The sequence below is a fragment of the Lupinus angustifolius genome, unplaced genomic scaffold (genome assembly GCF_001865875.1).
Source record: "Lupinus angustifolius cultivar Tanjil unplaced genomic scaffold, LupAngTanjil_v1.0 Scaffold_233_65, whole genome shotgun sequence".
Classification (NCBI taxonomy): domain Eukaryota; kingdom Viridiplantae; phylum Streptophyta; class Magnoliopsida; order Fabales; family Fabaceae; genus Lupinus; species Lupinus angustifolius.
Genome location: NW_017727164.1, coordinates 1 through 27,229, shown reverse-complemented (window position 1 = coordinate 27,229; position 27,229 = coordinate 1). Strand labels below are relative to the sequence as shown.

The window sequence follows — 27,229 nt, the reverse complement described above, 5'->3', positions numbered from 1 at the left end:
AGGCAGCTTAGCGGACATGCTTGACCGCTCAGCCTAGCACCAGACAAAGCCTGACACGGTCAAAACACAAGCTTAGCATGGTCAGACACAAGCCTGGCACACGCCCAAGCTGCTAAAGCAGGCAGCTCAGCGGTGCCACATGTGTGCTCATCGGTGAACCAAACACCTGACCAGGTCAGCAAGCACCAAGCCACGTCTCAGTCAGCATGGCAAAGCTGCTCAAGCAGGCAGCTTAGCGGTGCCACATGTGTGCTCAACGGTGAACTAAACACCTGACCAGGTCAGCAACCACCAAGCCACATCTCAGTCAACATGATCAAAGCTGCTCAAGCAAGCAGCTTAGTGGTGCCACATGTGTGCTCAGCGGTGTGCACCCAGAATTAACTTAGCCATCAAGAAACCATGAAGTCATGCATGACCTCATTTTAAGTAACCCACCATAGGCTTTTCATGAGTAGCTCACCATAGTTAATCCCATAGCTCACAACTAGCCTTGGTGAGTCAAGCTTAAGGAGGTGACCAAGCTACTTGACCAAGTGACCAAACTCATGCTGAAGGGTTTGGTTAGCTGCTGAGCGGTGCATATAAGCAGCTCAGCGGTGGCATGGAAAACTTTATAAATAGGAAGGCATTTCCTTCATTCAAAGAGGACTTCTTCCCTTAAGGAAAAACACAATTCTCTCTTCTTATTTCTTAGTTTGAAAGTTCGGTTCATAGAAGCTTTTGTAAGTAAGTTTTATAGTTTTTAGTTTATAATTCACGAGGAGAAAAGCAAATGAGATGCAAAAATCCATTTTGTAATCTCATTTGGAACTTAAAGCATCCAATCCTTGGATGGATGGCTCATGCTCCTAACAATTTCATTTGAATGTTGGTTATGTATTTCTACTTCTTCTTTTATTTTAAGTTTGAATTTTAATCATTCAAGTTGGTGCTTTGGTTAATTTAACTTGTTTGAGTAGTTCTTAATGCTCTTTTTAGATTGATCACATAAAAAACGATTTCAAGTCATGAAAAATTACTTGTCTCAAACACTTAACAAATAAACTAAGAAGTAGTTGTACTACTTAGTTTATTTTCCAAGTTAAATATGCTTTTCTAATGATCTTCTATTCATTACTAGTTCAATATTAGAGTAACCAAGATTAGGGTGTGACAACCTAGTGTCTTTGTGGACATAGTATTATTTAGTAGTGAATATAAGTGATCATCATTCTACCATTTTAGGACATACACTAAAAGGAGGATTTCAGACCTTGGTGTTTGGAGTTAATCAAAGTAAAACATAAGAACTTGTCTAAGTAGTTCAAATACATAAGAAGTTGAGAAATACTTTCATCATTCAAAAGGATCTTGTCTCTTCAAGAATTTGTTAATACTTAGTTTATGTTTCTTGTTAAGTGTTTATGTGCATATCAAATCAAATAAAAAACAACCAAAATATGTTCACTCATTATTTGTGCATTGACATATTCATATGATTCATTCTATTAGGCAATTCCTTGTGGTTCGACATAACTCTATACTATACTACAATTGAATCTTAAAAGAGGTGTAAATTGTAAAATAGTAAAGTATTATCAATAAATTTATTTGTTGAAACGCATTTTAATATACAAAAGTGATGAAACTAACTTACTAACTTTTATTTATTGTTATTTACATTCCGCAATTTATTTATTCTTTAATACCAACCTTCCTTAAGGAAGAAGTTTGGTTTGTTAATAAAAGGAACCCGAAATGGAGTAAATAAATAAAGGTCACGTAACTTTATTATTCTTTTGTTCTTTATTTATTTATTTGTTTCTAACAACTAACTATTCATCACTTTTGTACAATAGAATACTATTAAACCGATGTTGGAATTTATTCCACAAAACCGAGATGGTATTCAAAGGTACTTAATAATTATATAATAGGGGATTGCTTCGATACCATTGTATCGGCGTTAGAATTTATTCTAACAAAGCCGAGATGGAGCAAAGAAGGAATAACTTATTCACATGTTTATTAGAAGTAAGTTGTAACTGAAATATTCTTGAAACCATTATACGGGCGTTGGAATTTATTTTAACAAAGTCGAGATGACGAACAAAGAATAAAACTGAGTTCACTTACTTAACCAAATAAAGAAAACACATCGAAGAGAAAACTTCTTTCAACAGGGACGTTGTTCACTTAGTAGGTAGGTGTTGTCTCGGAAGGGGTATACTGCGACCTCCACTACTACTGGTGGTGCACCTGGTTTACCTTGTTCTCCTTCTTCCTCACAAGTGAATTCCTTTTAGCAGCAATGCCATCTCCTTCTCCTATTGACAATTTTCCAGCTTTGACCAACATCTCTATTCTATCGCCAACATCCATTAGCTCACAGAAATCCTTGTATGTGACCCCTACCATGATCCCAACATATGGTCCCCATAAAATAGGAGCACATCTTAGGCCTGGTCATTTTGGGATAGACGTGGACTACCAACCCTCTCCACCTTATCACATACTCCTTGAACAACTCCATCTTCTTTTTCAGCGTTGCATCCAGTTGTTCACAAGTCGGGACCAACTCCACATTGAACTTGTATTAATCCGTATACAAATTAGCAAGCTCGGTCCACCTAGAGCTGCGACTTAAATCCAACTCCATGTACCGTTCTAATGTCGGGTTAGTTAGACTCCCATCAAAATAACAAATGAGGAAATTGTCCTCCTTTGACCATATTTCCATCTTCATATCGTAACTAACTAGATGGAACCACGGGTTGCCACTTCCATCAAATTTGAAAAAATTGGGCACCCTGAAATCCTTAGAGATCACAACATTTATGGAATCACATAACTCCTTAATCCTTAGGGACCCATAGTTGGATTGTTGTTCATGATCAAGAGTGATCTTGTCGGTTGACCAAAAATGGGCACTTGAGGGTGTTCGAAACGGGCCCAGTAGAGCCTTCTACCTTTTGTTGGGAATTCCCCATGGGGAACATTCCATTGTTGGCCGATTAGGGGAACATTCCATTGTTGGCCTTCGTCATTCATCGCCCCTTGGTTCACAATTAGAAGGACAAGACTATTCTTGATGTCCTACAATGTGTCTTCCATCCTATTTTGTGAATGAGCTAGTTCATCCATCTTTCCTTTCACCTCATTAATCTCTTCTCTGAAGTTCCTTTGAACATGCATTCTTCCACGTGACCTTGTGTTGTAAGAGTGGCTTAGATTGGAGTTGTTCCTCCGAGGTTGTACAATGGTTTCTAATTAAAGTCTTGCATTTTTTTAAATGTTTCATTAAATAATCATTCCTTAGGATTAATTTATATATGGTTAATTCCCTTTTACCCAAGGATGAATTGTCTACACAACACTTGATGGCCATCCCACAACCGTTTTCTAAGGTTATAACCCTATTAGATCGTACCGTGGTTAATAACAACCATAGAAGGATCATGAGGGCTCCATGGTATAGTTGCATTTTTCTGAGCCTCGCGCTAGTAATGTTATCTTGAGCCTTGAATTCTTCTTAACTAGACGTTTGAGTTTTGCATTTTAAAAGAACTGAGCATGATGGTGAAGTCTATAGAAGATTGAAGATGAAGGAAATAAAAATGGACATTATTTATTGCTATCATCATATATTTTTTGAAGAGGGGGGAATTATAATTTTTCTCTTCATCTCCCCATTTTACACGATTCAAAAGTTCATCATAATCATCATCTATTATAATAATATCTTCTTGTTCCTCTAGGTCCTCCTCCATAAATATGACTCATTCTTCGGCTCGGGATTCATCCATCCCACAGATTCCCTCAAATTCATGACTCTCTAAGTTGTGTTATTATAGTCCTTGATGAACATTATGACCTTTGTTGGTAGATTAGCCCCTACTTTTATACTTTCTTGGTACACAGACTCAAAATCTTTGAGCCAATCATAATTGAGGGTATCTCCCAAAAAAGATATGGATTTGTGCCTCAACATTTCTTTGCATCCCTCGACTTCTTCTGTGATTCTTCTAGCAACCTTTAGTTCTTTATGTTTATCCTCTTCCTTCCAATTGAGCTCGAGCCCCATGTTGTTGCATTTAGACTGCAGCTCATATACCTTCTACTTGTACCATTTTTTATATCTTTAGCCATGGTTAAAGCCTCTCGGTACTCGTCCATATTTTGTTGCCCTTATTGCAAATGCAAGACTCATTTCATCAAATGAGCGACTTGGTCTTGTCCTACAACGGTTTGTTAATGACTTAATCTGAGATCTTTTTCAAGCTCGGCGATCCTCAAGTCTCTGAGATGGACGACCTTCTTGAAACCCCTTAACTCTTCCTTTAACTCAGTCCTTTTTTTAGCGTCTATTTCCATAACTTGTCTCTGGGCTTCCAATTGCTCTTTCAGCAGACGGATCTCGACATATGCTTAAATTTTGGCTCTTTTTGGAGTAGCTGGAACATATGCTTCCTTTTCTACTTTTAGCTCATTCACCAACTTCTCAATCTCATGGTCTTTTCTTATTATTTCGATGTGAGCATCTTGTCTTTTGCCATCGACAATGCTCACTTGCTCTCGAATGGTTTCTACCATACCTTGGAGCTCTTTCTCCATTGAGGATAGATTCTCTTCTCTTGGCAAAGGTGGCGTGATCATTACCTCTCTAACCCTAGCTACTCTCCAACTATCATACTCAGGTGTGTTGTAAACTCTTTCCGCTCCTCATTATTGATCATCTCTAACAACAAGATTATCCCAGGCTTCCTTGACCTTCCTTATTAACTCATCATTATCTTCATAAAGGCATATGACACTCTGGGGTTCGTCACTCGGTCTAATGTGCATTCGTCCAAGTTGTCGCAGTACTAGTTCTAGTGTGTAGCAAAAACATACATCGATGCTCAATAGAGGAACATTACTGTACGAACCGCACCTGGTTATCATGCTCTTTTGCGGACCCCAATAACACATCTACATGTATTCATTCGGCACAAGATGATCAAGAGTAACCCTCCACTGACCCACTACCTTTTCCTCAAGTGTGATACTTGGCAATGTGTACATGTGTGGCCACCCATACATACAATAAGTAAGCACAATACCGGATTTTAAGGAATCTCTTCCGATGATAATTGGATAGGGCTATGAACATATCACCTAGGATTGTTGGCACGGGGTTAGACATCCACCTGAACACCTTCTAAAACACCTTCATGACCTTGTACCCGATTGATTCAGGAATGGAAGAGAACAATATCAACCCATAAATGAAGAGGGCCAAGACAAGCTTGATGACTGTCCGATTTTCCTAATCCATTGATTTCTACAAGTGACGCTCCCAATCACTCTGTAGTCGACGTTGATGGCCCCTCTTATCCACTTGATCGATAGGAGTCAATCCAATAATTTTCCTGACTGCTTCAGTTGGAGCTTCACCACCTGGGATATAGATTTCATGGTCTCTCTGAACTAAAAGTAATTGATGATACTCTTCTATTACTAGGATGGTGTCTATATGGGGCAGCTTGAAAACACTTAGGTCGCTATTCCAAAATTGAGTCGGCGCGTTGAGGGTTGCAACATTGGCATCAACAAACAATAAGTCATACAGTCTTCCGTACTCTTCCAGGAACTCAACTTTAACTTCAGAGGGAATCTTCTCAGATAATTACCATGAGGCTACCGAGTCTGGATACCTTGCAATCGACCTTTACCTTTTTCGTGATATTACCATTACTAGCACTTAGCTGGTAGTCCATGGCCTATGGTTGTACGGAACAAGACATCATTGGTAACAAATCCTAAAAAAATACATGACAATGTTATTCTTTTCACATAAGTGTAAGCAATGCATATATGATTTGATGAATGTTTTTATATAGAAAGAATGTTGCAATTACATGAATGTTATGTGAATTTCTTCATTTTTTTGCTTCTCGCTCCTCTTTTTTATTGATTGATTTTTTCTTATTTTAAGAAAACAACACGACATGCATGAAACAAAGGGATGATTGTATGAGAAACTTTTATGCATGTGTGCATGACATGCATAAATGTGAGGATAAAATGCAATTTTCTTTTTTATGCATTATATACAAGTAGATGGTAGTATGAAATGAATTTTTTCTTTATATTTTTTTATGACCAAGTGCATGATATGCATGTAGATGTTGTTATTAAATGATTTTTGTTGTAAGTCTTTCATCGTGGCATAAGAATACCAAAGTGCAGTGGTACATTCATTCACTTAGGCTCATGTGACGGTGAGTCACTTTATGACTGTGAGATAGAGGTTTTCCCCGACCTTATGCCGAATAAAAATATATAAAAAAAGATGTATACTCATGTGTCCTATATAAAGGTGTTTGATTCTCAAGGTTTGTTCGGTCTAAAAGGGCATACCCTAGGGTGAAGTTCTAAGGTCCATATATGCAGAATTTCGTGGTACTAGACTTTCTCTAGGTCCCCAGACTACTGTAATTAGTGGAAGTTGACGACCCGAATATCACAAATATGACACGAAGATGTACGAGATACTATGAGGGTCATATCCATAATACCTAGTGACAATCCGAGTGATATATCAGTGCAATACCGAAATGTGCATGAAAGCCTAATGATGATAATCCAATGTATCCCTAACAATATGTAAATAGGCGCTATAGACGGACGAAGTAATAATACATGAATATTGCAGTCTGTGTGAGAGTGTACAAACCTTAATAACACATGCATAAAAACTGATAATAACCCTAGAACATGTACATGACAACAAAACACAATATACAATGATTATTTACAAATAAGTAGTTAAAAAATAACGACAAAAACAAAAATAAAATGAAAGGATGAAATTAAAGTAATGAACTAAATATCCACATAATTAATTTTCTAAGGCTTGATTCTCAACTATCCCTAGTGGAGTCGTCATGCTGTCGTTATCCCACCTTCGTGGACGCGACATGAAATATGCAAATAAATGTAGTGGAGTCACCATCAATGTTTTTTTAGAGGGAAAACATGAATAAAAAAACAATTTTGAAAATAAAGTTGATTTGCTCACACATAAAAATTGAGTTTGGGAGTCAATTACGGATGAGGAAGGTGTTAGGCACCTCAAACCACATAATTAAAAATGGTATCTAGATTAATAAATTAGATGTCCGTTCAAAATATTAATTTTATTTTTCATATTATTAAATGAACAAAACAAAAAAAGAAACATTTTTTATAATTTTTTGTGTCTGACAGAGAAATACATGCTCCTACGTACCCCTAACTGCAATAGAGAAATCAAGGCTACGTAGTTCTTTCAGAAAATAGTTGATTGGTAGATATATTTTTATTTTCTATAAAGATAGCAAAGTAAGATAACGTGACAAGGTACAACATCTGTAGTGTGCTACCTTATATTGGTTTTAAAAATTATTTAAAAAGAATTAACAACATAAGGTAACGCAACAAAAAACTATGCCTATAGTGAGTTATCTCATATTGCATTTAAAATTTATTTGAAAAGAATTAACAACATAAGATAACGTGACAAGACACTAGGCTTATAGTGGGTTACCTCATATTGCTTTTAAAAATAAATTATTTAGATAATTAACAACAAAAGATAACACAACAAGGCACTAAGCCTATAATGAGTTACCTCATATTGCTTTTAAAAATTATTTGAAAAGAAATAACAACATAAGGTAATGCGACAAGGCACTAGGCCTATAGTTGGTTACCTCATATTGCATTTAAAAATTATTTGAAAAGAATTAACTACATAAGGTAATGCGATAAGACTCTAAGCTTATAGTAGGTTACCTCATATTGCTTTTAAAAATATATTATTTAAAGAATTAACAACATAATGTAACGCGACAATGCACTAGGTCTATAGTGGGTTACCGCATATTGCTTTTAAAAATTATTTGAAAAGGATTAACAATATAGGGTAAAGTGACAATGCACTAGGTCTATAGTAGGTTACCCCATTGCTTTTAAAAATTGTTTGAAGAAAATTAACAACATAAAGTAACGCGACAAGACCTATAGTGAGTTACCTCATATTGCTTTTATAAATATATTATTTTTCACATTCTTTTATTTATATATATATATATATATATATATATATTATTAGATGAAAAAATAAATAAAAAACAACAAAACAAAAAAAATCAGTATAGAAAACAAAAAAACAGATTAATAAAAATATAAATGAGATAAACAAATAAAATTAAAAATGAAGAATAAAAGAAAATAAAGGAAACTCACTTGTCAATTAGGGTTAGGACAAGTAAGTTTGGGAATTTGGTTTTAAAATCAAATTGGAGTTTAGGCTTGTGGGGTTTAGGGTTAGGTTAAATTGGGGGTTTAGGGTTAAACTACATTTGGGGTTTATGGTTAAATTAAATTTGGGGTTTAAGGTTAGGTCAAATTGGGGGTTTAAGGTTAAATTAAATTGGGGATTTAAGGTTAAATTAAATTGGGGGTTGGGGTTTTGAGTGGATTTAATTTAGGAATTAGGGTTTTTGGTGGAAACCCATCCATCCACCACCTAGACTGTTGAAATTGTTGTTGGCGACAGCGAAGGCAGCTTGGCCACTGATAGTGGCAGCGTGGCCAGCAGACCGCACCATAGGTGACGGTTTAGGATCCTTTCTAGACCCCATGGGTGGCGGAGATTACCCTGGACAGCACCGTCCAACCGACAACATCGCTAGAGATGCGCGGTCCTCCATGACCACTATCTGGTTCTGTTTTGTGCCTTACCTGTGCAGTGCTTCATGGTTGCACCAAAACCAGTGGTGCTACCGGGTGAGTTTCAGTTAACCCTCTTCAGCAATGGTAACCCAAATAATAAAAAAGGATCATAAGCTAAAACATATTTATTTCATGATAATATCATTTGAAAACAATCTCATATCGTTGATTTTATTAAAGTTGGAGAAGGAAAAAGAAAGTTGAACGAAACCTTATAAGTTTGTAGAAGAAGAGAACAATTGAGTTTGTTGCTTTTCTTTGTTACTCACTATGGTTACTTCCTCTCTTCTCCTCTCTATCTTTTATAAAAAAAGGTTTGCCTTCTTTTATTTTCTAATTAGGGTTTTATTAGTTACTAAGTTTGGTTTATAAAGAGGGGGGGGGGAGATTAGGGTTTCCAACCCTAATCTGGTTAAGCCAAAAACGTCCAACTCCTTTTCAATTTTTTCCCCGCCTTTCCTCTCAATTCAAAATCTAACTCTTTAACTTAATTATTTTGAAAACCAAATTACCCCGATCAAAATTGAGTATTTACAATATGTAACAACAGATGACATGATTGTGTTACATTAGTCCTTTTCGGATAGTCTAAAACTATGGATTTGTCAAGGCCACATTTGCATTTTGGGATCCAACATTTGGGTTCTTCATTGACCTTGTATTTGGATTGGGCCTGAGTCATTATCTAGTCCGAGTCACTAATCCTATTGTTGTTGCAGTTCTACTAGTTATTTCAATCAAGGAGAGTAACTAAGAGTTGAAAAATAAAGACGATATTCATCTACATGTTTTTACATTTTGTGAAAACTGTAAGAGACGAACACTTCAAAAAATGGTCTCCCTCACAATGAAAGAAATCATATTGCACATAATTTCATGAACACTTTGCAATTTCTGATATTAATTTCCTCATTAAATTTTATTATTTTTATTAATTTTAAAACAATGTTTTACTTACTGTGGCCAAAATGACGTTGTCTATTTAAGGACCACTTAAAAAATATAGAGTAAATTACACAGACATTCCCTGAATTTTAATGAAATTACACGAACTACCCCTCCATTTTTTGCCCATACACAAACTACTCCTGATTTATATATGCACATTACACTGATCATCCATACTCTTAGTTGACCATTAAATAAAAGTGTCATGTACATATTACATGTCATTTAATAAAAAATATGACAAAGATACCCTTTTTTACTTCATATAAAACATGACATGTTTCAATATATTGCTTAGAACTTGTTTGATAAAATGCTTAAAAGAATTGCAGTGAATATATAGTGGTTTAACCTACTTTTTTTTGCATCATTTCCTTCTTGAGAGTTAACATGAACACACATTAACAAATATTTGACTGTAAACCAGATTATACTTCAAATAATTATTATCCAACTCTATCTATTACCCAAATCTAATAAGATTATTTAATGAATTCAGACCAACGAAAATAATTATTATACTTCAAATATTTATTATCCAACTCTAATGCTCACCCTCTCTTTTGTGCACCATGATTACAATAATTGTCATTCTTTTACATTATTGCAATTGGACAATACCAATGCAGTGCAGGTTAAACAATGACAAAGTACATATTTCTTCAAAGTTCAAATGTACTCGTACATTGATTAAATCATAACAATAATGCAACACTAACATTGTGAAACATGTCTACAACGTATTACAGGCAAAAGTGGAGTTAATGGGAGATGATAAATAGTGTGAGATTTTCCCTTTCAAACCACTACCCTCTCTTAAACTCATCAAATCTCTACTCAGCCTTTTCTTGAACTCCACAAATTAGTACTTTATCCTCACTAAAACACAAGAAACCTCTAGTTTACCCTTGCTTAAACCAATTTCTTAGGGTTAGTTAGTAGTTTTTCTTTGATCTCTGACAAACTTATCACCCAAATATAACTCACTCATAAATACTTTGTAACATTCTATTTTCACATTTGCAACTCATTGTCCATGATTTGGTTTCATTAAAGTAACACACTCATGTTGTGGAAAGTTCGAATGGGCTATACCTGCTCCACATTCGATGCACTATGTTCTAGCAAGTTTCCAAAAAAACTCAAAAACAAAGGGAAAAACTAGTTAATCAATCATAGTTTGTAAAAACTGGTTAATCAATAGTAGCCTGTACTTAATAATTAATTACAATTTCTTTTCATCAACTATAACATCTCTTCTTACTTTTGGACAATTATTATCATTTAATTGTCTATATTTTTTGATAATGTCAAAAGAGGGAGAAATGTTGTTTTGTTGTTTGTTATGTTTTAGGTTGTTGAGCTTCCGTAAGTTTGCTACCTAAATCTTGCTTAAATCACCTTATTGCTTGATTGATGGGGACAACAAAGTGAGGGAGAGCAGCGCAACTTTGACATTTAACCAACCTAAGAAAACACATGTTGATCATCATCAAATAAGGATTTGGTGTAGAGTTTGTCATTATAAAAAAAATGAGGGATTGAAAGCACAAAGAGTCAAGACTTGCACATTTGACACTAACCTAAGTTTGATGAAGACAACAGACATGCAAGTAAGCTTGAAGATCATATAACAAACAACGAGCCAAAGACGCAAGGGTTGCATCTATAGACTTAGGATATTGTAAGTTTTAATTTTATTAGAAGTCTTAAGATGATTGTCTTAGATCGAGTCTAGGTTAGGTAAACCTAGGTGGAGTCTCACAAGAACCTTAATATAAATAAGATTAAAATTGAGACATCACATCCAAATATCATATAATAAGTAGGCTTATGCATTCACATACATAGTATTATGTATTAAAGATATTATATTTGAAAAGCTATGTATAACATGTGCATATCATATAGGTAGTTTACCTCACATCAAGAAAAACATTTTTAATCATTATAATCTATTAAGTACTATATGTAATTGATTATCGTGAATTACAGTAGCTAACCAATCTGATGCTGATGGTGTGTTAATTGATTAAGACACTGTATAATCAATTAAGACATAACAAAAAAACTAACTTTTAACAGCTCGCTAATCGATTAAGTAGATGAATAATCGATTAATAATAGCATCAGTATGTTTGGTATAAATGCTGGAATTCTGGCCCGTGTGGCATAAGGTTCATATTTTTCATATCTTGCAAATTCAGAAGATCTTTGAGCATACATTGTCATATAGATTGCATTAGAAAAGTTTAGAGAATAAGAGTATGTCGAATAAGGCTTAGAACTTGAAGTTGTAGCATGCATCTCTAGGGCTTTTCGTACATACCATTCATTCTTGTTCTCTTGTTAAGATTTTAAAGTGAAAGTAAGAAAAGTCTATTTTCTGGAAATTGTGAAATCTGTTTTGTGAAAACCTTTGCATAATTTTCTCATATAGAATAGGTTCTTGTGAGTATTCTGCTTAGAGTTTTAGAGTTGAGTTTACATTGTTATACTCGAGTATTAAGTACTCAAGAAAACTCAAAATCTATTTTAATCAAGGAAAGTGATCTCTTGTTGAGTAACTTCACTTCAAGAAGAGATCTTGTTGTTCTTCACGAAGACTAGGAGGTCTTGGTGCAAGCGATACCTGGTTGGGGCCTAATTGCGAAAAGATAGGTAATCTTAATAGGCGAGATAGAGAGATCAAACTGAGATTGTCAAGCTTATAGAGTCCAAGATAGTTGTTCTTAGTTTTATCGTTTATTAGAAGTTTGTGTTTATCAAAGAATATGTCAATAGTACAGAAGAAAAATCTCCCGAGATCAGAAGGGGAGGCCTAGATATAGTTTGTAGTGGACCACAAACAAACCGGGATAAAAATTTCCTTGTGCACAATTTTCTAACCCTAATCTCATTTACTTTTGCTTATTATATTCTTGCTAATTGAATTGATTCTGTATTACACCTTATAATATGTGTTAACATAATTCTGTAATCTTTGTAATCAATTAATTGCATAAGGATTGGTAATCGCTAACTTGCGTAGCAAGAAACCATTAAAATAAAAAATATGCTAGAACACAAGATCACCGATTATCCACACACATAATTGATTAAGTGCAATAGTTTTATATTTTGCACAAAATATAGGAAAAGCGGAGTAGGTGTTCCGCGACACCTATTCAATCCCCTTCTAGGTGTATTCTGACCTGTTGATACCAACATGTAGCAACAAAATACACAGTGGGGTGACACTTACAACAACAATAGAGGACATCCCATATTGCTGAATCGAGCGCCCACTTTGCATAGATTAGGCATACAGGTATTCCAACCCATTTTAGTAGAAGAGTGTGTTATTTGTTTACATCAATTAGTGTGTAAGGGATTCAATGCATGCTTTGATGGGGATCAAATGATTGTTCATGTGCCTTTATTCTCGGATGCTCAAGCAAAAGCTCGTGGTCAACATCTACTGTACCAAAAGAGTGTGCCACTTTTTCTGATTGATTGGAAAACATATATTTAAGTTTAAAATTTAATAATAAAATATTTTTCTGATCAACCAAAGAAATTAAGACATGAAGCGACACACTTTTTAGGACAGAAGATGTGCTCCCACAATAGAGATGGTGTGGTGCTTGGAGCAAAACAAAGGCATGAGACTAATTAAAAAGTTAGGGTTATGTTAGGATTTAGAACAATGCTAGTGAAGAAAAATTGGGGGATATGGACTTTGTCCATTTTCCATTATTTGAATTTGATTTAATTCATGTTTTAATCTCAACCATTGAATATTTACCATGTCATTTGTTGCATTCTCCTGGAAAGTAGTAGAGATATTTAGTTTAATGGAATAATTACAACTAACAATCTTATAAATAATGATACTATTTCATTAAAGTTTAAAAATATGATAATGACCTAGAAACAAACTTTTATATTATAAATGTGAAAACCTAAATCATGAAAATGCATTGAAATATTTTAAGAAATAAAATTCAAACAAAAATAAAGATAATAGTAGAAACATCATTTCTATATTAGTAATATTTATCTTCCCATAAAATTACCATATAATTCCTATCTTGAAGAGCTCAATCTCAAAACAATTGTGAGAGACACATGGCAAGTTTAGACACATGTGATAATAAGAAATAGGTACATAACAAAGTTTAACCAATGACATGATAAAGCAAAGTTATGGGACTAAAAAGGGGAAATAATATTATCTAGTACTGGAGAGATAATTTATCACTTTTACATTTGCACATAGTGGTAAAATTGTTATCAGATTATATTTTAAGGATAAAAATGTGAAATCATATTACTTTTTCCTCTTGTTTTATGTGTACTCGCTTCTCCATTATTGGAGAGTCGCGATGTAAGAGTTCGATTCGATTTTTGGTGCAAGTCTGTGATCGATCTGAACACAAAAAATGGTTTGATTCGCCTCAATTAACCGCAAATTTTATTGCAAGAACCGAATAGATGATGAATGATTTTGTTTGGTTCGGTTCCACGATTTTTATTGTTTTTTTAATTTTTTTTTTTTTGCATAAATTGAAAGTTCAAAATGTATTACAAGAGATATTGTTTATCCAAAAAAACCACTACTATTACTATTATCACTAAAAAAATTGAAAGCATAATTTCTTGTTAATAACATATATAACAATTACATAATTTAGGGGAAAAAAAAGCGAAGAACACATATACAATAATATAGTTCATAATTAGCAACATATATACTGTTAATAACATATATAACAATAAAATTCATGATTAGTAAAATACGTAACAATTTAATAACATATATATCAATCAGGAACAAATATATAACATTAAAATTGACAATTAGTAATATATATATATAACTATACATGTATAATAATTTATGATATATGTTAGTTTCAAATTCAGTATCATGAAAGTTAGAATGTATGTTGCAGATTATCATGACACTCAAAGTATCATATATTTTAATTTCAAACCTAATACCACGTAAGATATGATCCAATTTAATATGTAGCATATATATATATATATATATATATATATAACAATTTAATAAGTAATAACATATATAACACTAACCTAATAATAATTTCGAAGAATTCTATAATATCAATTTTTTATAATATGTAGTTGAATTTAGTTCCAATGTTTCTAAATTTCTAAAATCATGAATCAAACAAAACATAAACAATTGCTTAAAAAATAACTGAACCAAACCTCATTTTGTGATTTGGTTTGGTTCAATTCAATTACATTAGTTTCATGGTTTAAACTAGAACAAACCAATTCGGTATTCGTTCGAAACTCGATTCATTATTTGACTCGATAAACTTGGTTCATGAACCAAATGAGTCAAACTCTAGCTGAAAATTGAGCTCATTAAATAAACGAGTCAAATTTGATTTGGATATAGTTCGACTCGTTAGATTCATGAGCTAGCTCAATATATATATATAAACTGTTTTTTATGTTTATTATTACTCATACATTATTTTTTATATTTATTGTTATTATATATATATATATATAAAATATAATGTTATATTTAAAATTAATTAACTATTTAAATTGTCTAAATAAACCAATTTGAACTGATCCGTACAGTTCACGAACTTTAATCGAAGCAAACTCGAATTAACAAAATAATTCATATCAAATACGATTAAATTTCAAACCAAATTGATCATTATCGAGCTGATATCTGATTCGAGTCATTTTTAACCTAGTTTAAACCATAACCGCTAAGATAGTATCCTAATAATTGGATGAAGAAAAAACCCTTATTCCGATTTCCAAAGATTGGGTGACATGGAGTAAATTAAAACAACACAACTAAACAGGTAGTAGAAGAGGTGCAAGAGTTGGAGCAGACCACTCACTACACCGTTGCTGTTGCGGTTACCAAACACAGATCCTCTGCGGCAATGCCTCACCGTAACAACCCTACGCCTCTTCCCCTCGTCGTCACACTCAACTGCATCGAAGATTCCTCCCTCGAGCTCGACTCCCTCACCGGCGTTGCCGCCGTCGAACACGTCCCCCTCAGCCGCTTATCCGACGGCAAGATCGAGTCCGCCGCCGCTGTCCTTCTCCACTCCCTCGCTTACCTTCCTCGTGCCGCCCAGCGCCGCCTCCGCCCCGACCACCTCATTCTCTGCCTCGGCTCCGCCGATCGTGCTGTCGATTCCGCCCTTGCTGCGGACCTCGGCCTTCGCCTTGTCCATGTCGATACCTCACGCGCTGAGGAGATAGCTGACACCGTCATGGCTCTGTTCCTCGGTCTCCTTCGCCGGACACACCTGCTCTCGCGGCATTCACTTTCGGCCTCCGGTTGGCTCGGATCGGTGCAGCCGCTGTGCCGTGGGATGAGGCGATGCCGTGGATTGGTGTTGGGAATTGTTGGTAGATCTGCATCTGCTAGGTCTTTGGCCACTCGTAGTTTGGCATTCAAAATGAGCGTGCTTTATTTTGATGTTTATTCGGTACCTTTTTTCTCCTTCATTTAACCAATTTTAATTTAAAAAAAGGTTTGAATTTGAAGTGGTGATTAGTGTTTCCTGCTTCGGATTTTATGATAAACATTTTATTGTGATTCCATTGGTAAATTAGTTATTCTAACATGGACCTTATTTTTGTCATAATTCATTTTATTTTGACATTTGAGATGATAAATGATGTTTAACGTGTGAATATGAGTCGATTACTTGTTTTAAAAAGGGAGCCTTGATCTATATGTGTTGTTCAAGTAGAATGCGCTTGATGACATAAGCATGTGGTCCTGAATTCGATATCAGGATAGGGTAAAAGACAGAGTTGGTTGGAGTTCTTACTTAGATGTCTGACCATATCCTGAAAGATTAGTCACTCACTTATCCGGTGGAAATAAATTGTGTAGACCAAAAGGGGAGCTTTGGCGCAACTGTTGGAGTTGTCGCCATATGGTTATAAGTTGCAGGTTGGAGTTGTTGTAATTAGCCTCTTGCAAGTGCGAGTGGTTTAGCTGATTACTGTAGACCCAACTGGTTCGTCCAACCCGAGACCCTCACATAACAGGAGCTTTATAGCCCAAGTCTGTCCTTTTTATTATTTATTCATAATTCCAGAGGTAAATGAAACATTGTTTTGTTTTTTAGAGATTTGGAAGGGTAATGAGTTTTTCCTGGTTTGTCTTCGATGATTAACAGGTTATATATCAACTGCAGGAGTTGATGATTTGTTTGTGTAAATCCTTTTTTGAGTGAATCGGTGACAGTTAACATAATTTATTCTTACACGAGGCTTCATGTTTACACAATCTATGTACTCTGAAATGTTTGTTTGTATTGTTTGCTATTCCTTAATATTTGATGAAATATGGTCAAACTTTGGTTTGGTTTCCTTGTGCTTCAAAGTTTCTGTTTCTCTAATATACATGTGCATATACACACAACCAATATAAGTCATATGATTAGTTTTTTTTTTTAATTTTCTGTGAGAAGGGTTGCTGAAGCTGAAGTTTTGTTTGTTACAGTCTTCAACTTATGAATGCGTCTTCCATAATGTGCCATTCTTTGACTTGTATTTTTTGTTTCTTTGGGAGAATGAAAATCATTAGCAGCTTGCCATGATTTCTAACCAAATCTTTTACTTCCCAAATACCAAGTCTAAACAGCTACCTTTGTGCGCAGCAAAAAGGGAAAGTAAACTTCCCTCCTGCAGCACGAAGAATGGACACCCTTAATGATTTACTTGCGGCAAGCGACCTCATATCTCTCCATTGTGCTCTAACGAATGAAACAATTCAGATTCTTAGTGCTGAATGTCTTCAACATATAAAGCCTGGTATGTACTTTTTTATGTTGTATAGATATTCATTTGATTCTATTAGTTTTTTTGGTTTGAATACTCTTCATGAACTAATAATGTTTTTACAGGAGCTTTTCTTGTAAATACCGGCAGTAGTCAGCTTTTAGATGACTGTGCTGTAAAGCAGCTCTTGATTGATGGAACCTTAGCTGGATGTGCTTTGGATGGTGCAGAAGGGCCCCAATGGATGGAAGCATGGGTATGGTAACTTGATGTTTTGAATTCTTTAATTTGCTAGGTATGATATAGGCATTCACAAAAGTCTAAACTACTGACCAATTCTCACCCCACTATGACTGAGATTTAGAGGGAACTTTTGCATTATTTTAAATTATTGTATCCTTACTTTTGTAGTAGAATATTTCAGAGGGTTTAAATTTTATTTGTATCAGAAGAACAAAACATCCTCAAGGATCATTAGAATCTATTATTTTATATAGTTGATATCAAATTTTAAGCCAGGACATGCATGTTGCATGGTCTTAAGCACATGCATCCATTATCGTCCACACAGCCATGTATCCATTTTGTATTTGTTAGTGAAGTCATCGGACTCCTCACGACTCATGATACCATTTTTGTGGTGGATACAGTTATGGTGATGATTTAGGCAGCCTTATTTAACTAGAAGTGGCACCACGGCCCAACCGATAGAGGGAAAAAATGAAGCAAATAATGTCTGTAATTTGTAAATAATAACAATGGTCTAGGGAGGATATTGTTGTTTCTCCAAAAACAATATATAATTCTTTTTGAGCAAGAACAGAATAAGTTAAAAGCTGTATTCTGAGAATAAATAAATGTACTTTACCGCATGCCTACTTCAGGTTAAGGAGATGCCAAACGTGTTGATACTTCCACGAAGTGCCGATTACAGTGAAGAAGTTTGGATGGAGATAAGGGAGAAAGCTATATCTATATTACAAACATTCTTCATTGATGGTATCATTCCTAAGAATGCCATGTCTGATATGGAAGAAGAAAGTGAGGTGGACGATGGAAATGAACAAAGCGATCAAGAATACAGAGAAAATGCTCTACAGATCATTGTTAGCGAGCCAACAGATGATGCTCATATTAGTCCAGAAGGCTCCCACAATAAAGGAGGTAATCAAGTGAAAGAGTCTTCATCCCAGCACCAGGTTTCAAGTTTGACTCATAGTACCTCCACTCGATCTGATAGACGGCGCAGCAGGTCGGGTAAAAAGGCAAAAAAGAGGCATACACATCAGAAGTCCCAACAAAAACTAGATCCTTCTGCACCAGAGAAAGAAGGCACATCCCAAAGAGATGATACTGCTACTATGAGTGGTACTGATCAGGCTTTGAGCTCCAGCTCTGAATGCTCGAGAAGTAGAAAAACTCCAATAGAATCTATACAAGAACAAACTGCCACTCAAGCTCTAAAGTCTAGCATGAGGCTTAGTGGAAGCTGCACTGAACTTTTGAGAGATGGATATGTTATAGCTCTGTATGCAAGAGACTTCCCTGCTCTTCATGTCTCAAGGCAAAGAGTTAAAGGTGGATGTTGGATCCTAGACTCCATGTCAAATGTGTCAAAAAGAGACCCGGCTGCACAGTTCCTCGTTGTCTTTAGAAGCAAGGTTTGTTTTAAAGGAGCTTTTCAATTATTCAAGGAGCTTAATTCCAGCACATATTTCAAACACTAGTTTAGATTAGTATAAGATGTCTTAATTGTGGAATTTTGTGTTTGATGCAAAGCCGCTGATATTAGAATGTCCATGCATTTACTTCAGGACACAATTGGTTTACGATCTCTTGCTGCTGGTGGAAAGTTACTGCAGGTAATTGCATTATAGTGCTGAAGATTGATCATATATTTCCCTTGGACTTGATTATTTATGTCTGTTTTTTTAGTAGTTTATTTGTTTTGAATGAAAGGTAAAGATTTGGATATATGGCTTCCTCTACTATTTATATTACATTACTAATACAGTTGAGGCTTTTAATATTGTTATAAATGTAATTTGCAGATCAATAGAAAAATGGAGTTTGTATTTGCTAGTCATAGTTTTGATGTTTGGGAGAATTGGACTCTAGAAGGTTCCTTACAGGAATGTAGACTGGTCAACTGTAGAAATCCAACGGTGAGTTCTCTTGATTTTCCTTAAATAATTATGTTGCAATCTATATTTGACGTGGCACGAGATTCAAATGTTTTCCCTCTAATTTGGGAGTAGTTGGTGTTGTTGGGCGGACCAATACATGAGGCTCCCATTTAGTAGGGTCTGTGGAGGGTATACATGTGCAACTTTGCCCCACAAGTGGAGAGGTTGTTTCAAAGATTTGAACTCAATAAAGACATTAAGTATTTGTTTGTGAGTTAGGTTCTGGAGAGGAAGGAAGGGAAATGGGAGGTTTTGAGTCATCTTACAAGTGTATTTCATGGCTCCCAAGCCTTTCTTTTCCCCTCATTCATCTTCAAAATCCAATTCGCAAACAGACCCTACCGCTTGTGAATTTTTTTTTAGGGAAGAAATGGGGAACGAAGGCTTAAGAGTCATCTCACAAGTGTATTTCATGACTCTCAAACATTTCTATTCTCTCCATTATACTCCAAAAATTAACTCGTAAACAGACCCTAAAGACCCTTGTCACATTTGGTAACTATTTGTGAAACAGTTTTAGTTGGCAGCATATGTTATTCGAGCTTCCCAAATTTGTTTTACTTTTCGAAAATGTGTTTTTTTAACTTATTTTTCTCAAAGCCTGTTCTCATACTTTAGACAAGGAACGTGTTTGGAGAGATCCACAAGATGGCTTTCAAGACTCATTTTTTACATGATACTTTTTATGCCGACCATGATGCTTTAGTTTATCAGAGATCTAGTTTTTTCCTATGATACTATGATTTGTTGATAATTTGGTTTATACAATTTCTGCAAACTGACAACTCTATATTTGTGTTTCATCCTATTGGTACAAATTTTAGGCTGTTTTGGATATATGCATTGAGATTTTGGCGACTGTAGGAGAAGATGGAGTTACTCGTTGGCTTGAATAGACTAAGGTCACGCGGTCTGTATTTTACTAAAGAAGTATGATTTTGTAAAGAATTCCTATCCCGCTACTTGATCTTTCAAATCTTTTACTTTTTCCATGTTGTAAAGTAGAACATTATTTTTAGCCTTCTTTTTAATTATTTATTGAGGAACTTGTAACTTTCATGAGGTTTCATTTGAGTGACGAACTTGGCCCTCGTTTCATCATATTTTTATTTTGGTTTCAATTTTCATATCCTGAAGTTTATGAAACAATATTTCATCCAATATAGTAAATCCCCAAAATACCGTAACTCCGGAAATACACTATCCCCTTATCTCCTTCATTAATTGTTCTGATTTCAAATGGATTTCGTGAGGAAGTCACAGAAGTATGAAAAATTGTTCTTTCCTAAAAAAAATTCTGAGCTTGGTTACTTAAGTGCAATTGATGTACTTGTCGTAAAAGTTTGTGTTTAGTATGGATTAGGTTTTTAGTTTTAGTCAATGATGTTAAAACTAGACCGTACTGGCCGGTTCAACCGGTGAACCGGTCTCCTAACCGGTACGGTATAGATGTTCAACCGGCCAAATATAGAATTGGTCAAAAACTGGTCAAAACCGGTGAACCGGCCGGTATTTCACTAAACTGGCCGGTTTATACATATATTTTTTTTTGTTGAAAAAAAACTTAAAAAACTCATTCCAAGGTGACCTATCTTTCCAACCTTTCTTCAACACTTCAAGACACATGCTTCTAAGACATACTTAGATAACACATTTTGGTTCTTAACTTTCGTGTTAATCTCAGTGACATTTGTGTAATTTTGGAGTTCTATCTGAAGATGAGATTTGATGCAAAAAATATAATATCGATATGGGACAACTTTGACTCCTTGGTGTTAAATGTTAAAACTCCAAATTTATTTGTTTTGTAGAATTAGTTATGAACTTGTGTCATTTATTTATATTTTGCGGTTGTTAAGTGATACTTTTGGATTGATATATGTTTTGTAATTTAGACTTGAATTTGTTAAAGACTTAAAGTTGCTTGTTTATGTGAATTTTGAGTAGATTATAAATATGGATTATAAATTTGAATATCTACCTATTTGGAATTTTTTTGTTATAGGTTTATATATATATATATAAGTAAGTAGGTATGTTCGATTCAACCGACATGTGGTTTAATTAATGAACCACTAGTTGAACTACTGTACCACTATATCAGTACCATGACCGGTTTTATAATCGGTACGGTTTTAACAACGCTGGTTGTAGTTTATAAACTGTTAGACCATAAATTGTGAGATTATAATCTGTTAAGATTATGATATGTTTATTTTGACTTTCTTAGTTGAAAAGTGAATATAAACTAATATATTTTGTTTGGGTAAAATAGAAAAATTATTTTTATATAGTAAATTACATAAAAGGTTATGAGGTTATTTGTTTATGTTATGATTATTTTGATTGATTTTTACACTATTTTTTAAGTATACATTTTTTTAATATTTGCCATTATATATATTTTTACCATAAAAATTTTAATTTTTAATACCGCATAAAAATATGCTAAAAAATATATTAAAATAAAATATAAGACAAAAATTAATATTAGTATTAAAAACAACATCTTAACTGAAGTTGTTAAATAGAAGTTGTTAAATAGTATTAAAATTAATATATCACACAGAAATCAATAAATAAGTAGAAGTTGTTAGACTTGAATTAGACAATTCACAAAATAAATAGTACACAAATGTCAAGTTTTATACAAAAGTTTTAATAATTCCATCCTTAATTAAAGAGTTATGGAGAGCTATAAAGTTTGATGGAAGAGTAAAAAGGATGAAATAGATAAAATTATGATGAGATAAAATGGGAAGTGGAAAAATTGAAAAAAAAACTAACCTAAAATAAATAAATCTATGATTTTAGAGCTTCTACATTTAGCTTATTTTCTCAAAAAAAGTTAAGTATAAAATCTCATCCGGTTACCAAACAAATAATTTACATTTTAAACTTATTTTTCAAAAAATAAGCTATACTACAGTTGGGGTATATTGATGTGTGATATATTAAGATTGAATATCTTTGATGAGAAAAAAGATTGTTACATTTATCTTTAAGGAATGAATGGAAGAACATTGTGGATTAGAGTCTCACTCGTAATAAATTAAAAAAAAAGAGGTGATTTGATGATTAAAGTGAATGATTGAAGTGAAAAAAGTTGATGATTCGAGTTTCATCCACAACAAATATTAATATATTAATATTTACGGATAAAAAAATTACATTTATCCATAATTTGCCTTATAGCACTTCGTGCCATAATTTCCTTATCATCAAGGATCAGGAACACGTTAATTAATTTATATGGAACTTTGTCCAATGTGGAACATAATTTGATATGTAATTTTTTATTAAATATTACTAAGCTTTATAAATATAAATTTACTATACTTGTCATATTTTTTCTTTCAAAATTGTCCTATTTTCCTATTAATAGTAAACAATACAGGTTATGCATTGGTGGTAAGATGCGAAGGTGACAAATAATAAACAGAACTGACTGAGTGTTTGTTTTCAAATTACTTTTTGAACCTTTTCTGGTTTCAAGATCATTTAAGCTAAGAACAAATAAATAATTGATTAAAGTTACGAAAGATAAACTTAAAGCCCGAACCAATTAACTTTTATTAGATGTAGATAAAACGAAAGCTAATGAAGCATAAATAAAAGAACACAGAATTTCACCTAAGCAATTTTCAGTCCTTAGTTACTCAATGGATATTTTAATATATAATCACCACTTGATTGCAACAAGCCACCAAAAATAGGTGCTCAACGTGTACTCTTTAAACTTAATCTGTCTAAGCTAAATAATGTTATTCTTTCAGCCCAACCATAGCAAGGCTAAACAATCTTCTTTGAACTGCATTACAAAGCTCACTCTCTCAGCTTCATAGATATTATCTAGGAATGTTCATATCTAAACTCATTAAAAAAGAAACCGAAAAACAATCCAAAAACAAACAGAAACATCAAAAAACCGAAATTGTTTGAATTGATTGGTTTTTATAAAACTGTTCAGTTTTTTGTTGAAAGAAGGAACCAATACTAGTTACATATATGCAAAAAGATGAAGAATATTCCAATTATAATTTAATTACCTTACAATTGATAATCTCATATGTATATTCTTCATATTTTCTAATCTTTCAAAATGTTATTATTTATTAGTTAATATTTTCTTATTGTTAAAATTATGTTGGTTAGTGTGTTATTGGTAATGCTTTATTGATGTTTTATTTTTCTTGGTCATTTTTTTAGTTGAGATGAATATTGTTAATGTTCACTTAAATGTTTGAGTGTATTAGACTTGATAAAAGGAGTCTTCGAGTATATTTATTGCCTTTTTAGATGAATTTGAAGCTTTTATGGTATTACTAAGATTATTTTTCACCAATGAATTAATACATCTGGAATATGTGACTGTTTATCTCAACAAATTTCGCTCTTATGAATTAAATCATTGACATTTTGATCTTTCTGAAAACCCTTTTAATAAATTGGATCCTTTTGAAAATATATTAAACTTACTATTTTGAAATAGACATATTTTTTTAAGTGAACTCAACACTTTGAAAACATGTTATACTTGTCATTTTTTATTAAAAAAACTGAATACCAACAGAAATCATATATAACTTTTGGATCGAATTTTTAATGTAAATCAACTGAACTATATACTAACCGAAATCACATACTATTTATGTTTTCAGATCAGATGCTTTCTAAAAAACAATCTCAAACCACAAACGCCCGTATCTAAATTTATGAAAATATTCTGATACATTTAAATATTACTGATAAAGTATGTCTTAAGCATTAAAGTATTCTTTATTACCATTGTGTTTTTTATTTACTATTCTTCCTAATAAAACACTTTTACAGTACAGAGTCCAGGGTATCGTTGGAGCAAAAGAGATTATTTGAGTTCCTATGAAGGAGGGAAGATAAAAAACTTTTGTTTTTTTTTTACTGTATGTTGTGATTGAGATGATTCGCCTCATGGGAAGAGGACTAGACAGGAAGTCAAAATGGAGTTTGTTCAGATAAAGACCACAACTTTGAACCGATTCAGTCAAATTGTGGAATACATTACCTAATGTGACTATAATATTGAGATTGTGGTAACCAATGCAATAGCAATAAAACACACTAAATCACAATGACGCAGGTCATTCAGCTACATGAGCCTACATTGGACTGCTTCAAACTGTAATCTACATCAAATGATGTAAATTGTAGCAACAATAATCCTAATAACAATCAATTAACTCGAACATAATTACATTCCTTGCATCCTAAAGCATAAAGGTTCTGTTAATATTTTCTTTTTGCTTTTAAAAAGTCATTATTCAATTAACCAGCTATTTGATCAGCCATTTATAATATCCTCTATGAGAATTTATTATTTTATAGATTGCCTGATGTATAAGTATTCAAGGTGGACCTGGCTTTGAGTGTTCACAGCCCACTGAATCCAGTGGATGGAATCAGTGGTTTAAATTGCTGATTGCATCATACAGTAATTATGGTATGATTCCGAAACACAATGATGTGACCGCATTGCGATACAACACAACTGTATAGGGCCACAATGTAATCGCATTTGGACCGCATCGAATCCCATCAGCCACATCAAATTCAATTTTTTTAATCACAAAATAATTCACACCACAACGACCACAATCCGCATTGCAATGACGGCAATCGCAGTAACCACAACCGTCACTGCAATCGCAGTAACCACAACCGTCACTGCAATCGCAGTAACCACAACCGTCACTGCAATCGCAGTAACCACAACCGTCACTGCAATCGCAGTAACCACAACCGTCACTGCAATCGCAGTAACCACAACCGTCACTGCAATCGCAGTAACCACAATTGTCACTGCAATCGCATTAACCACAACCGTCACTGCAATCGCGAATGCAACGGGTGCAATTTAAAACACGGGCTGAAATTAAAAAGCATGTGAAGAGTTTCGTGTCACCTTAATGGATCAGGGTTGATTTTTAGATTCCTGCATCATCATCTTCCTCCATCTTGAGTACAATAAAATCAGTTGGAATGAAAAACTTCCTACTTTAATTGGCAAATCCTCGAGCATGCCAATGAAGAATTTGAGAAATCTCCCTGCCAATTAAGGGAACTATGAATATAGTTGCGAGCCTTAGTTCACTCACCTCCCACTTTTTATTGAGCAAACATAAGACTAACACTTTCCTCTAAATCATATAGAGCCTTATCAAAGCCATCATACCCAATAAAATATAGATGGAAAAGCTACGGGATATTTTAGTTTAGTAGTCAGTTTATTTTTAATTGAAGCAGTGTACTCCTCAATTAATAAATTTTCTTTTCTTAGGCAAGATGTCCTTAATTAATTTTCCATAAGTATGCATTAGTTGTATTGTCTCACTGAATGCATAATTTCTTTAGAACATCTATAAATTTCACATATTGTTTTTTTAGCTTGGCTCTTGCTAATATCTTGGGAAAAGGCACATAATGAGACAATTGTTCTTATTTCCCACTTAATAAGAGATTGTGTCTCAATAAGTTCTTTTCCACTTCTGAGTTGGACAATGTTACATTATTTATTATCGAAATGACATAAGTCGTTGCATGACTCCATATAATCTGCTTGGTGGCCTTCTCCTTCCTTGTGTGTAATTACTCCTTCCTGAGTTGTTTCTTGACCTCCATGTCTGTACTTGATCACTGAATTGTGGTGCCAATTGGCTTTCTAGCTACTGAAGTAATGAGAAAGCCTTATTTATGGAAGGCAATGGTCCTATCAGCAGCGTGTCTTTGTGCTGTTGAAAACCTCTAGACGGTTAGCAGATATTTTCACCAAGCCCCTTCCACGGGATACTTTTTATTTTCTGAGAAGAGAACTTGGAATTCTTGATGAACAATATCTTGATTAAAACTGCCTAGATCTTTGCGTTATGTCTTGCCTCTATATGTTTATTTGTCTCTTGTTCTAAATGATATATGTTGTAGTGCAAAATTATACCTCATGATAACCACTTTTCGTGATTAAAAATGTGTCGAGTAATCCGTTAAAATGCATGCATAAGCCCTAAAAAGTTGAAACCATTCTGCTAGCTGAAAACCAATTTTTACCATGTTTAATCGATTAAGCACCTAATGTTAATCAATTACCTGGGCATTATTTTCTGAAAAATCAAATTTTACATGATTTTAATCGATTAACCATGCCCGTTAATCGATTAAAACCAGCAGCTTAAGTGCAGACAGCACCTCGGTTTCATGCTTTTTCCGGCATTTTCTCCACCTCTTTTCACTTGTATGTCTCTGAAATTGCAACTCAACTGATCCAAGTGCTATAAGATAGATAAACCTCTCCCTAACCCTCTCAAAACCATCTAGAAATCTCACATTATCATCCTCATTCCATCATATTCCAATTTTTCCCCCCAAATTAAACCCTAGGTTAAGTTTGCCTAATCCTTCTCTGCCCCGTCCATCATCAATTCGGGNTCGCGCAAAAAGGTTCAAAACTCCTGCCAATCATGGACGAAGACCGGAAGCTGGCTCATCCTCCACTCGGGACCGCAGTGACCCCTACTATTCGCTCATTCTAC

The 27,229-nt window shown here is 34.1% G+C and overlaps 1 protein-coding gene and 1 long non-coding RNA gene across 4 annotated transcripts; both read left to right on the top strand.

Annotated features, from left to right (window-relative positions):
* The first annotated feature begins 1,356 nt into the window (after positions 1-1,356).
* On the top strand, positions 1,357-13,104 carry LOC109340712. The gene is made up of 3 exons (XR_002106827.1): positions 1,357-1,371; positions 8,705-8,711; positions 12,948-13,104. It is a non-coding gene; the product is annotated as an uncharacterized LOC109340712 (long non-coding RNA).
* A 2,403-nt stretch (positions 13,105-15,507) lies between these two features.
* On the top strand, positions 15,508-24,340 carry LOC109340711 (C-terminal binding protein AN-like). Of its 3 annotated transcripts, XM_019578432.1 has the most exons (9): positions 15,508-16,175; positions 17,361-17,514; positions 17,607-17,737; positions 18,366-19,142; positions 19,296-19,343; positions 19,533-19,646; positions 20,492-20,569; positions 20,921-20,923; positions 24,329-24,340. In XM_019578432.1, exons 1-7 carry the CDS (start codon positions 15,618-15,620, stop codon positions 20,561-20,563), a joined length of 1,854 nt encoding a protein of 617 aa, XP_019433977.1. In that variant the 5' UTR covers positions 15,508-15,617; the 3' UTR covers positions 20,564-20,569; positions 20,921-20,923; positions 24,329-24,340. The 3 variants fall into 3 exon arrangements, with proteins under 3 accessions (XP_019433977.1, XP_019433978.1, XP_019433976.1); XM_019578433.1 differs by lacking the exons at positions 20,921-20,923; positions 24,329-24,340 and having other exon boundaries at positions 15,508-16,172; positions 17,358-17,514; positions 20,492-20,759; XM_019578431.1 differs by lacking the exons at positions 20,921-20,923; positions 24,329-24,340 and having other exon boundaries at positions 20,492-20,759.
* The last annotated feature ends 2,889 nt before the right edge of the window (positions 24,341-27,229 follow it).